This window comes from Carcharhinus amblyrhynchos, chromosome 22 (assembly GCF_965287045.1).
Source record: "Carcharhinus amblyrhynchos chromosome 22, sCarAmb.v2.hapA, whole genome shotgun sequence".
Classification (NCBI taxonomy): Eukaryota; Metazoa; Chordata; class Chondrichthyes; order Carcharhiniformes; family Carcharhinidae; genus Carcharhinus; species Carcharhinus amblyrhynchos.
In genome coordinates, this window is record NC_137345.1 from 9,679,752 (window position 1) to 9,693,836 (window position 14,085).

The 14,085-nt window shown below is 41.5% G+C and overlaps 1 protein-coding gene across 1 annotated transcript in view; it reads left to right on the forward strand.

Annotated features, from left to right (window-relative positions):
* Window positions 1-1,283: 1,283 nt before the first annotated feature.
* LOC145356876 (guanine nucleotide-binding protein G(t) subunit alpha-2) overlaps window positions 1,284-14,085 on the forward strand; it is a 53,171-nt gene continuing 40,369 nt past the window's right edge. Inside the window, exon 1 of the mRNA XM_080209843.1 lies at window positions 1,284-1,595. Coding sequence (XP_080065969.1) covers window positions 1,478-1,595 — 118 coding nt within the window. The 5' untranslated portion in view covers window positions 1,284-1,477. The remainder of the gene's footprint in view (window positions 1,596-14,085) is intronic.

The following is a 14,085-nucleotide window of genomic DNA, read 5'->3' on the forward strand; positions in this document are numbered from 1 at the left end:
TAAGGGTATCAAAGATTATGGAGAAAAGGCAGGAGAATGGAGCTGAGAAACATATTAGCCATGATCGAATGGTGGAGTAGACTCAATGGGCCAAATGGCCTAATTCTGCTCCTATATCTTATTAAAGCCAACATCTCTGATTCTCTCCAAGATTTGGCCAGTGCCCAACTACCTTAAAAACTCAAAGGACTTTACCATTTATTGGTCTTTTATCACATTGAAATAAAGTCCTTTGAGTAGATTGGAACTGTTCGTCACACAATGGGCTATCCTGCACCCTGTCCATGAATCAGCCTCAAACTTTATATCAATTTCATCATCCTAAATTAACCATTTTAGGGAGAAAACGACAAATTTTGCAATAGGATGTTTTGTGATGTATAATCCCCCATCTGCTGAAGAAATAGAAGTTCTGTTTGTTATACAGAACACTGAGTGACTACTTTATTTTATTTATTTATTAGTCACAAGCAAGGCACTGCGATGAAGTTACTGTGAAATTCCCCTAGTTGCCACAGTCCGGCATCTGTTCAGGTCAATGCACCTAACCAGCACGTCTTTCATACTGTGGGAGGAAACTGGTGGACCCAGAGGGAGCCCTTGCAGACACTGGGGAACATGCAAACTCCCAAGCCGGGAATCGAGCTCAGTTCTCTGGCACTGTGAAGCAGCAGCGCTAACCACTGTGCTACCACACTGCCCCTCTTTTTGCACTCCTGACATTGAATGTTTATCAAACTAATAGTACTCTGGTTAGATAGCACATTGAATCTTGCCTCCAATGCCAAGGAACGAAGGGGATATTGAAGCAGTGAGGGGATGATCCATTAGCCTGGTTCTTGTCAAGGGTTCAGAGGCATCAGGAAAAACTAGCCAAACACAGGCTTTTGAGCTTTGATGAGGCACTTTAGGACAAAGCAAGGATATGTTTAGCTTAATTGACTTAAATTTAACTGCAGAAGAGATCACAGACAAAAATAAGTCCAAAGTTATTTCAGAACTGATATTGGGATGGTTCTGCACGCCAGGAGTGACCACTATATAAACTGACACTTAGACTTAATGGAAGGCAAAGGTTTTGAAATTACTTTTAGAATCACTCTGAATTAAGTTGGAATAAAAGGCTTTCCCCATCCCTAATGATCTTGCTTTTTTTGAAGATATTTTCTTCACCGTGACTTTGAAAGTTTGACCACTTTACGACCTTCCTGTGTCTTTGGTTGTAATTGGATTTCTCTCCTTAGATAATTGATCAAATGCTAAAGAAGAGATTAAATTAGAGGAATGGGTGATTAAGCCGGAAGACCAAAGAGGAAAGCTGCAGTAGCAGTTTGTATGTGTGCGTGTGTTGGGACATTTAAGTGACGAATACAGGACACTCTGGACTTACTGCGCTGAAGACCAACTCAATCTCAATTGCTCACGGTCCAAGTAGTTTTCTTTCTTCATCGACAACCACATCAGAAACTGTTTGCAGATGGGGAGCGGAGCGAGTACGGAGGACAAGGAATTAGCCAAGAGGTCAAAAGAACTAGAAAAAAAACTGCAGGAAGATGCAGAGAAGGAAGCCAGAACTGTGAAGCTTTTGCTCCTTGGTAATTAAACTAGAAAGCACTTAGAAGTGCAATTAAAATGACTACTTGGACACTGAAACAAATACCAACATTTCAAAGTGGAACCATGTTGGAGAAAACAAAGATGAAAGTTTTCCATTTCTATTAAGTGTTTTGCTTTAATTTTGCAAAAGTAAATTAATTGTTTGATTTTTCTTGTAATGAATTTGAAATTACAGAAATAATACCTAAATCAAAATGTTAAAAGGAAGATGAACAATTCCGCAATTGAGGAAGTTACCTTAACCATTGAAATCAGTATTTGTTTCAATGTCCAAATAATCATTTTAAAGTTTAATGTATATTTATTAGTGTCACAAGTAGGCTTACATTAACACTGCAATGAAGTAACTGTGTAAATCCCCTAGCCGCCACACTCTGGTACCAGTTCAGGTACAGTGAGGGAGAATTTAGCATTGTCAATACATCTAACCAGCATGTCTTTTGGACTGTGGGGACAAACCGGAGCACTGAGAGGAAACCCACGCAGACAAGTGAAAAATGTGTGAACTACGCATAGACAGTGACCCAAGCCAAGAATCAAACCTGAGGCCCTGGCGCTCTGAGGCAGCAACGCGAATCACTGCTACCTGCGTTGCACCAGTAAATAATTGGCTATACTGTTTAACGTTACCAAAGTTTATCAGATAAATTGGGAGCAGCTACTTACAGATAAATCTATATTTGGAACATGGGAGATTTTTAAAAGTGAAATAGTGAGGGTTCAGAGTCAACGTGTTCCTCTAAGAGTGAAGGGCAAGGGCAGCGAGTCCAGGGAACGCTGGATGTTGAAGGATATTGAAAGTTTGGTAAAGACAAAAAAGGAAGCATATGGTTGATATAGAGCATTAAAAATGGGGGTGGCTCTTCTGGAGTATAGACGGTGTGCTGGGTTGTGGGGAGGGGGTAGGTGTAGGGGGCGTTTAAAAAAGAAATTAGTTGGGCAAAGAGGGGCCACTAAGTATCATTGGCAGATAAGATTAAGGAAAACCCCAAGGCATTTTATAAGTATTATAAGAACAAGAGGGAAAGAGTGGGGACCATTAGAGACTGAAGGGGCAATCTGTGCAAGGAGTCAAAGAGCAAGGTCTTAAATTAATATTTGTCATATGTATTGACTAAGAAGACATTATAGCTGGAGATTTCAGGTGAGTGACATCTGATGAAGGAACAGCATTCCGAAATCTAGTAGTGTTTACTACCAAATAAGCCTGTTGGACTTTAACCTGGTGTTGTGAGACTACTTACTGTGTTTACCCCAGTCCAACGCCGCCATCTCCACATCACAGGTGAAGTGTCAGATGACTGAAGTATAGCTAATGTGGTGCCTTTATTCAAGAAGGGCAGCAGGGATAAACCAGGTAATTACAGGCAAGTTAGTCTAGCATCAGTGGTAGGGAAATTATTGGAAACATTTCTGAGGGACAAAATTAATCTACTTTTGGAAAGGCTGGGACTGATTAGGGGTAGTCAGCATGGATTTGTGGTCGGGAGACCTTATCTAACTAATTTAATTGAGATTAGCACAGTTGATGTGGTTTACATGGACTTCAGTAAGGTCTTTGACAAGGTCCACATGGAAGGCTGGTTCAAAAGATTACAGCCCAGGGGATACAAGTCAAGTTAGCAAATTGGATCTAAAATTGGCTTGTAATTTGGAGGGAAAGTGTGGTGGTGGAGGATTCTAAGACTGTGACAAGTGGTGTAGCTCTGGAACCTTTGTTTGATATATACATTAACGAGTTGGATGTGAATGTTAAAGGTATATTGAAGATGACATGAAAATTGGTTGTTGGAGGGTGAGGAGGATATTCTTAAGCTGCAGACTGGTATTGATTAACTGATAAATTGGGCAGAGCAATGGCAGATGGAATTTAATTCTGATAAGTATGAGGTATTTGGGATGAAATTTGGGGTGTCTAAAAAGGGTAGGATATACACTATGAATGGTAGGTCCTTAGGAAATATTGAGGAACAAGGGGACCTTGATGCACAAGTTCATAGATCCCTGAAGGTGGCAGCACAAGTAAATAGTTTGGTGAAGAAGGCATATGGAATGTTAGCCTTCATTAGCCAGGACATGGAATACAGGACCAGGTGTACCAAGGCACAGCTTTATAAAACATTGGTTAGGCCACAGTTGAAATATTGCCCTCAGATGTGACTGTCAGACTATCAGAAGGATCGGTAAGAGGTCTCACAACACAAGGTTAAAGTCCCACAGGTTTATGTGGAATCATGAGCTATTGGAACTCTGCTCCTTCATCAGATGTCAATCATAATTGACGCATGTGATGAAGGAGCAGTACTTTGAAAGCTCATGATTGCAAATAAACCTGTTGGACTTTAACCTGGTGTTGTGAGATTTCTTATCGTGCCCACCCCAGTCCAATGCCAGCATCTCCACATTATCGGAAGAATGTGGTTGTGCTGGAAAGGGTGCAGAGGATGTTTGCTAGGATGTTGCCTGGGATGGAAAGTTTCAGTTATGAGGGGGGACTGGATAGGCTGGGTTTGTTTTCCCTGGTGCAGAAGGGTGAAGGGGGCGAATTGGACAGAGGTATACAAAATTGAGAGGCAGAGACAGAGTAGATCGTAAGAGTCTTTTCTTCATGGCAGAGATGTCTAAGACCAGAGAGCATAGGTTCAAAGTGAGGAATAGGTGCTTTTGAGGAAACCTGAGGAAAAATCTTTTCATCCAGAGGGTGGTGGAACTATGGAATGCGATGCCTGAGAGGGTAGTGGAGGCAGGTATAACATTTAAGCTTCTGGAAGTGGACATAAATTGCCAAGGCATAGTAGCTTTGGACCAATTGCTAGTAAATGGAATTAGCATATGTTAGTATGATGGTCAAAACAGACATGGTGGGCTGAAGGGCCCATTCCTGTGCTGTATATGAGTCTGTAGCATATAATTTGGACCATGTGATTTAGTATTGTGGAACTACTCATCTAGGTCAGAATGAAATGCTAAAAAGAATATTGCCAAGAAGAATGCATTTATGTAAAAGGCTTGGATTAAGGGACATTTGCATTTATATAGCACCTTTTGTGGCCCCAGCATGTACTTGTTGCAGTGAAGTCACTGTTATAAGGCAGGGAATGCTGTGCTTTTTTTTGCACGCAGCAAGTTCTCACGAGCAGCAAGGCAATAATGACCAGATGATCTGATTTAATATTCTCAGTTCATTCAGTGATAGGTATTGGCATGGGGTGAATTCCTCTACTTTTCTTTATTATGCTGACATGGAGTATTTTACATCTACTCAAGGCAGCAGACTGAGCCTTGACTCAATGTCTTTTCTGAAAGACAGCGCTCTCTCCAAACAACATCAGAGCATCAGCTTAGCTTTCGTTCTGAAATGGGACTTGAACCCACAAGCTGTAGATTCAGAGGAGATTGATATCACCCAGCCATGGCTGACCCTCACACAAAAAACATTGTGCTTAATTTGTCCTTTGGATGCCTTGAGAATCAATGCAATCACTACTTCCAGCACACCAGTTTAATATCTTTAAGCTAAATTCTTTCGGTGCCATTTAAACCTAAAGTTTACTTATTAGTGTCAGAAGTAGGCTTTCATTAACACTACAATGAAGTTACTCTGAAAATTCCCTAGTCGCCACACTCCGGCACCTGTTCAGGTACACTGTGGGCGAGTTTAGCATTTGGACACTTTAGGAACTTTCAAATGGTTATTGGATAGGCACATGGAACACACGAGAATGATAGGGAGTGGGATAGCTTGATCTTGGGTTCAGACATAGCTTGGCACAACCTCGAGGGCTGAAGGGCCTGTATTGTGCTGTACTGTTCTAACAAGCGCGTCTTTCAGACTATCTGAGGAAATTGGAGCATCCAGAGAAAACTGACGCAGACACAGGGAGAAAGTGTAGACTCTTCACTGACAGGGACCCATGCACGGGAATTGAACCCGGGTCCCTGACACCATGAGGCAGCAGTGCTAACCAATGTGCCATTGTGTTCCCCCCTATCTATATATTTATATAACCTGTTTATACATGTTCACTGAAGGTATGAAGGATTTCTGTTCCATGTGAGCTGTGACAAGTAGCTAGCAATCTCAGCTGTATATTTATATTTCTTCCTTGACTGATGACCTCCATTGTGTTATATCCAAGGCTGAAACGTTGTGTTGTTTACTGAATTGCGGCCAGTTTCTGTTCTGTGGTCTCCCTGGCCAATAACCACCATTGTGTTTACCTTGTGGGTTCTTTCACTAATAACTTGCCTGCTTTCCATGATGTATTTACACATGCTCTGAAGAGCCCCGACCGGGTAACCTTGAAAGAAAGGCAGCACATGACATGTTGTTATCATCCTCGTGTTAATAAGCGTGACCATGACTAGCAGAACCCATTCTTTCAAATGCAGGTTAGGGTCATTTCTATCAGAAATTAACATTTTGAGTTACAATATATGAGACTTAACGTGTGTTGAGTGTAGGGGGCTAAGGGACAGTAAATAAAATTCATGTGGGTATTTGCAAGAATTTTGTGACTTGTATCACATTCTGAACTAATTTAAAAACTCATTAAACCAGTAAATAGGATTTGACCCAGCCAGCAAAGCTACGTTTATGAGCATATCATTCCATTGAGGTACAAATATATTGTAGTACATGTAGGGATGTACAATTTATAATTTACCGTATCTATATAATTAGAATCAAAAAATCCCTACAGTGCAGAAGGAGGCCATTCAGCCCATCGAATCTGCACTTTCCGATAGAGCGTCTTACTCAGGCTCTATCCTCGTAACCCCACTTATTCACCCTATCGACCTGCACATCTTTGGATATTAAGGGGAAATTTAGCATGGCCAATCCACCTTTGGACTGTGGGAGGAAACCCCAGCAGAAAGTGAGAACATGCAAACTCCACACAAATAGTCTCCCAAGGCTGGAATCAAACCTGGGTCCCTGGCACTATGAAGCAACAGTGCCAACCACTGTGCCACAATGCCACACATCATATAGAGAAATAAGACAGAGGAACAGTAGTTGGTTATTAACCTCTTTGAGTCTATTCCACTATTCAATGAGATAATGAAATATATATATTTTTGAATTATTTCATAGGACATGGGCATCGTTGTCTAGGCCAATAGTCATTGTCCATGTTTAAATGCACTTGAAAGGTTGGTAATGAGCCATCTCCTTGAATTACTGCAGGCTATGTGATGTAGGTACAGCACATATATTAACATATGTATCATTATATATAGTTTCCAGTGTGGCTTATTTGCATGTAATGGAAGCTACATATCTTAATACATAGGTCTCTGGTCAATGCGGGCAGAAAGAACAGGTACATGCATTGCACCTGTTTCTGCTAAACAAAATAATTGATAGCCATTTGCTGGTTCATTCCTCAGGAAAATGCGTTGATCAATCAGGGCCAAGTTGTCTGATTTAAATTTCCAAACAATACTTGGCAGTTAACTGTCAGTCACCATTAGCTGATGCATTCTCCATGGCAGTGCCTCTACCAACCAGAGTCCACTTGCCAATCAAACAGCACTCTCTTGCCATACAGTATAAAGCTGTTGTTTCTCCGAACGTTGGTATTCTTGCAATTGTCCTAATGAAAGATACAAGATGAAAAGTCTCACCAAAATGGCTTTTTTCAGCAATTCCATCCTTTATTTGGAGATAGTTGAAAGAAAAATTTTGATCCGGGCATCCTATTCTTCTTCAAAGTTATGCGATCATAACTTTCACTTAACAGACTGGGCCTGAATTTTAATCTTTCATTCGAAAGGCAGCTCCTGTAACAATGCAGCATTCCCTCTGTACGGCACCATTTGGTAAGCCTGGAATATGTTACCCAGTCCTCAGAGCAAGGATTGAAATATATGAACACCGTATCAATGCATATGAAAATAACCCACAACCCCCAGGAAAAAAATAGTAGGAAAGGCCATTTTGGAAAATAAATATTTCAGCAAAATTTCCCTTCATTTAAAGATTAGCTTATGCTGATCACAATGTGGCAGATTTTGACTTGTAATGTTCAGGCTGAAGAACTGTTGTCCCTTCACGTTTCCTCACTGTTTTATACACCTACAGCCAACTTAGACCAAGAAGACAGGGCCCATAAGACAATAACATTTAACTGCAATGAATTAGTCCTCCATTGAGGCTCTAAATATTCTAAAGGGTTGTGCGCAGTAACATGATTAGGTGATGATATTAAACCCACTCCCAGAGAGTAAGGGAGAAACACAGTAAGCATATTGTTAAACTAGAAACAAACAGTTGTTTAGATAGCAGTGTGGCATCTCCAGAGAATGTGACCTCAAATTGCACCATGGCAGCTTGAAAAATGGAATTCAGTTCAGAAGTGGGGTGCTTACAGTGTCACTGTGGCATCCACAGTGTCATTGGGACACCCACAGTGCCGTAGGTATACACATTGTGAAATTGGTACACCCCTAATGCCATTGGTGTACCCACAGAGTTGTTGGTGTACCCACAGGCTGTTGGTGTGTCACACAGTGCTGTTGATACACCCACACTGCTGTTGGTGTACTCATAATGACATTGGTGTACCCACAGTGCTGTTGATACACCCACACTGCTGTAGGTGTACTCATAATGACATTGGTGTACCCACAGTGCTGTTGATACACCCACACTGCTGTAGGTGTACTCATAATGACATTGGGTGCACCCACAGTGCTGTTGGTGTACTCATAATGACATTGGGTGTACCCACAGTGCTGTTGGTGTACCCGCAGTGCTGTTGGTGTACCCACAATGCCATTGGGTGTCCCCCACACTACCGTTGGTGTACCCACAATGCCATAGCTATACCAACAGCGCTGTTGGCACACACACAATGATGTTGATACACCCACATTGTTGTTAAGGCGCCATAGCTTCTGAATTTGCTGCTACCTTGAGCATATGAATTTGAAATGGGAACAACTATTCATTACTATATTATCAGACATTTTCATATCAAATATCAGCTGGAATGCAATGTCTCCAAATGTGCAGAGTGCTAACCATGCTGTGAAAGCCCAGTACATTCTGTGCCACTTCAAACAATATAGCTATTTGGTTAGTGTTATCTAGAATGTAATGTCCCTAAATAGTACAGTGTGAGCGAATGCTATCCGTAAAGTGTCGAGTTGGCTGGCTGTCAGATGAGTCAGGGGGTTGTGAGTTCATTGCCTGTACTATGACATGGGAACATAACAGGCTGAATAGTACAATGCCAAAGGAGTGCTGCACCGTTGGATGTATTCTCCTTTAACTGAGATATTAAGAACTTGATCAGATAGACTTAAAGAGGTTCCATGATGTGTTGCTACTGAAACATGCACACATGATGGTTCCTCTTATTGAGTGTTTTCCTTTGCCAATAGTAATATCTCTCAGTGATAATACTATCTCAAAATGTGTATAATATTGTTCTGCACAAGTGTCTTGCTATTCAGTCATACATCAGATGAATCCAGTATCTCCCAGAAGTTGCCTGGAATGGAGGGCATTAGCTATGTGGAGAGGTTGGATACACTTGGCTTGTTCTCACTAGATCTGATGTGGAGATGCCGGCGTTGGACTAGGGTAAACACAGTAAGAAGTCTGTGGACTTAAACCTGGTGTTGTGCGACTTCTTACTCTCACTAGAACAACAGAGGTTGAGGGGCAACCTGATAGAAGTCTACAAGATTATGAGGGGCATGGACAGAGTGGATAGTCAGAAGCTTTTTCCCAGGGTGGAAGAGTCAAGTGCTAGGGGGCATAGGTTTAAGGTGCAAGGGGAAAGGTTTAAAGAAGATGTACGAGGCAAGTTTTCTTACACAGAGATTGGTGGGTGCCTGGAACTCATTGCCGGGGGAGTAGTGGAAGCAAATACGGCTATATAGGGCATTGGTGAGGCCGCAGCTGGAGTACTGTGTGCAGTTTTGGGCGCCGCACCTGCGCAAAGATATTTTGGCCTTGGAGGGAGTGCAGAGGAGGTTTACTAGGCTGATACCGGAGTTGAGGGGGTTGAGCTATGAGGAGAGGCTGAATAAACTAGGCTTGTACTCGTTGGAGTTTAGAAGAATGAGGGGAGATCTCATTGAGACGTATAAGATGATGAATGGGATGGATAGGATAGAGGTGGAGAGACTCTTCCCGCTCAAAAAAGACAGTAGGACTAGGGGGCACAGCCTCAAGATAAAGGGGGGGCGGTTTAGAACGGAGTTGAGGAGGAACTTCTTCACTCAAAGGGTGGTGAATCTCTGGAATTCTCTGCCCGTTGAAGTGGTGGAGGCTGCCTCGCTAAATATTTTTAAGACGCGGGTTGATGGGTTTTTGATAGGAGAGGGGATTAAAGGTTATGGGGAGAGGGCGGGAAAGTGGAACTGAGCAGCGACAGATCAGCCATGATCTTATTGAATGGCGGGGCAGGCTCGAAGGGCTGGATGGCCTACTCCTGCTCCTATTTCTTATGTTCTTATGTTCTTAAATACGATAGTAATTTTTAAGGGATGTCTTGACAAATACATGTAATGGATGGAAATAGAGGGATATAGTCCCCAGAAGGTTAGAGGGTTTTAGTTCAGTTGGGCAGCAAGGTTGGTGCAAGTTGGAGGGTCAAAGGGCCTGTTCCTGTGCTGTAATTTTCTTTGATCTTTGTGAGGATGCAAAGAAGGTTGACCAGGATGTCACCTGATGAGGCCAGTGAGGGCTGAGTGGATGAGATCTAGCTGCAACGATGAAGTTTTAACACTGTTCTATCGTAGTAAATTAAATACCAGTGTATGGATCAAAAATAGCCTTACCCACGAACAGGAAAACAACCTTGAATGGGAGAGGGTCAAGGAGCTTTTTTAAAATTCATTTGTGAGACATGGGCGTCACTGACCGGCCAGCGTTTATTGCCCATCCCTAATTGCCCTTGGAGACCAGTTGACAGTGAACCATAACCTGGTACACCCACAGTACTCTTAGGGAGGGAGATCCAGGATTCTGACCAAGAGACAGTGAAGGTACGGTGATACAGTTCCAAATCAGGATTGTTAAGTCTCAGGTCAGGAACTCCAAGGTGTTTTATGAAGTTAGCCTAGACACTAAATTTTACATCTGATTTCAGCATTAGGGTGAGTGTGAGGCGTTTCATGCCAGCTATGATTGCTATGGCTGTGGAGTCACATGTAGGCCAGGCCGGGTAAGGACGGCAGATTTCCTTCCCTAAAAGGAGAATTAGTGAACCAGGTGGGTTTTTTCCAACAAACCACCACAACATAATGTGTTTCTTTTCCTTTAACCCTTTCTTCTTTCTTTACCTCGTCTTCTGAGCCATATTTTCAGTTATTTCGATGCTTGCATTTTCCTGTTTGTAAAGTGCTCAAAGAACTTTAGTTTTAATTGCCTAACAGCACTGTGGTTGTACCCTACACCATGTGAACTTCAAGAAGACAGCTCACCTCCACCTTCTTGAGGGCAGTTCGGATTGAGAAATAAATGTTGACCTTGTTAGCAACATTCATTGCAAGAACATATGAAACACTATCTCTTTCTACTTTCTATTTGTATTCTAATATTTATACAATTATGCTTGCAATACTTAATTTGCTACCAACGAGTGACACATAGCGCAGTGATTACTATAATATCCTGTGAAGGTTGAAACAGGTCGACTTAGTTCCATTTAGAAAATGCCGATTAGAGGGAGACAATGGCTAAGTGGTGTTAACGCTAAGTTATTAACCCAGAAACCCAGCTAAAGTTCTGGGGTCCCAGGTTTGAATCCAAACAACAACAGATGGTGGAATTTAAATTCAATAAAAAATATCTGGAGTTAAGAATCTACTGACGACCATGAAACCATTGTTGATTATCATAAAATCAAAACTATTTCCCTTTAGGGAAGGAAATCTGCCTTCTTTACCTGGTCTGGCCTACATGTGACTCCAAAGCCACAGCAATGTGGTTGACTCTCAACTGCAGAATAAAAACAAGATGGATAGTAATAAGATTATTTGGCAATGGAAGAGAGAAATGTCCTTTAAGAAAATTCAAAATACTTGAATATTCATTTCCCACCTTCCAGGGCACTCTCCCATTTTGTAAATAAGAAATTATAATTATAAATTATATGCCATTTTTTGGTATTATCACCTATCATGTGGGTAAATACAACTGGACAGTTGGATAAGCAGGTGTTCATCAGAAATGAACAAAAAAAGGATTGCTGAAGTAGGCTAGTTAACATTTTGAGAATAACCTCATCAAAATGGAAAAATAAGCGTATTATTAATCAGGGTATATCGCTGGGGCATTGAGCACAAGCGTTGCAAAATCATATTGCAGCTATATAAACCCTAGGCAAGGTATTGTGTGCAGTTCTGGTCACTGCACTACCAAAAGGACATGGAAGCTTTGGAGAAAGTGCAAAGGAGTTTCACCAGGATGTTGCCTGGTCTTGAGGGTGTTGACTATGAGGAGAGGTTGAACAAAATAGAATTGTTTTCATTGGAAAGACGGAGATTGAAGGGAGACCTGATAGAAGTCTCCAATGTTATTGGAGGCAAATACAGGGCGGATAGTCGGAGGCTTTTTCCCAAGCCGGAACTGTCAATTACAAGGGGCACAGTTTAAGATGAGAGGGAAAAATTTAATGGAGGTGTGCGGGGCAAGTTTTTCACGCAGAGAGTGGTGAGTGCCTGGCAGAGGAGATGGTGGAAGCAGGTACATTAGTAACATTTAAGAGGCATTCAGAAGGGTACATGAATAGAGAAGGAATAGAGGGATATGGACAGAGTAAGGACAAAGTTTTTTTTTAGCTAAATTAGAGCATTATGATCGACACAGACTTGGCGGGCTGAAGGACCTATTCCTGTGCTGTACTTTTCTGTATTCTTTGTATATACAGTATGTGTGCATGTTATATCTTTATCTATATATATATATATACATACAAGCATATTAATAATCAGTGTACATATATGGAGAGATGGTGTTGTAGTGGTAATATTGCTGGATGAGTAATCCAGTGAACAACTGAAGCCCTGGTGGGAAGGGTTCAAATCCCACCATGGTAGCTGGTGGAATTTGAATTCAATAAATAAATCTGGAATTATAAAGATAGTTTTAATGCCAATATTACTGAGACTATCACCAATTGTTGCAAAAACCCATCTGGTCACAAATATCTTTTAGGGAAGAAATCTGCCATCCTCACCTGGTCTGGCCTCCATGTGACTCCAGACCCACAGCAATGTGGTTGACTCTTAGCTGCCCTCTGAAATAGCCCAACAAGCCACTCAGTTCATGGGTAATTAGGGCAACAAATGTTGGCCTTACCCGCAACCATGAAAAAATAAAAATATATGAACAAGCTTATTAATAAACCCAAGAGAAATATGAGTCGACTAATGCAACAGATCAACAAAATTGAAATAATGATTATGTTAACAAAAGAAAGGATGTGCGTGTATAGCAAAGTAAGAAGAGGTCTTGGGAAATCTAGAAAGTTGTTCCATACAATCAAGTGGGATGAGGTGATTAGAAAAATGTTCCGTCTCCTGTATTTTTGTGGGAAGGTGGTTAAGGAAAGACAGCTGGAAGAATCCCACCTACTTTATTGTTTATGCATCCTTACTTTAATCCTAATACGCCAACTCATCATTTGACAGATTATTATATCATTCAGGATCCTTTGTCTATTTGTTATGTATGATTTCTCACTGTCTTTTTAACGATTGCGCTATCTGCTTTGCTGTTCTGCTACAGTGGAGTCTGTATCAGAAAGTTCACCTGTCTGTCCTGTGCTGACGCACTTGTCGAGTGTTTCCGACAGGGTTCAGGTTTGCAGTACTTTGCTTTGCACGTGAGGTAATCAGAATCCGTCAACACAGATTTCATAAAGGATTTGAATAAGCTTAAACATCATTGCAGAGAATTGTATTCTGATGATCGATAAAGGACATTCAGTGCTTATCATTTATCAGGATTTCCAAGAAATGTTTGATCATTTGTTGCGTGGGAAACTGATGGCAGGCAAGAGATGGATAGAAAATTTATTGTTGTCATGGGTGGTCTGGCATTATTGCCAATGGGACTATCGGGAGGGACCAGCCAGGAGGGGAATAGAGGGCAGAGGGTAGGTAGTTAGCCAAACAGGGGCAACTCAATAGGATGTCATGCCCACCGTGAGCATTTAGTTCTCTCATCTTAACATCCCATCTAAGCAGCAATGTCTGAAGACTTTTAGCTTCATGAAAGGAAGCTGTCACTGAGTTATGGCAACCTCAAGCATCATATCAGGGCATTGACAGAATCTCCCGTAGCTGTCACGGTCATGCTCTAGTTCCTTCCCGGCAGCCTGTGATACCAATAACACCTTACAATCTATTGTCCATCATTGTCTCAGGGAGGTTACTGACTCTCTCTATTCCACAATAAACAGCTTTATTTCTTTCATATTGGACAGACTGAAGCAAAATAGG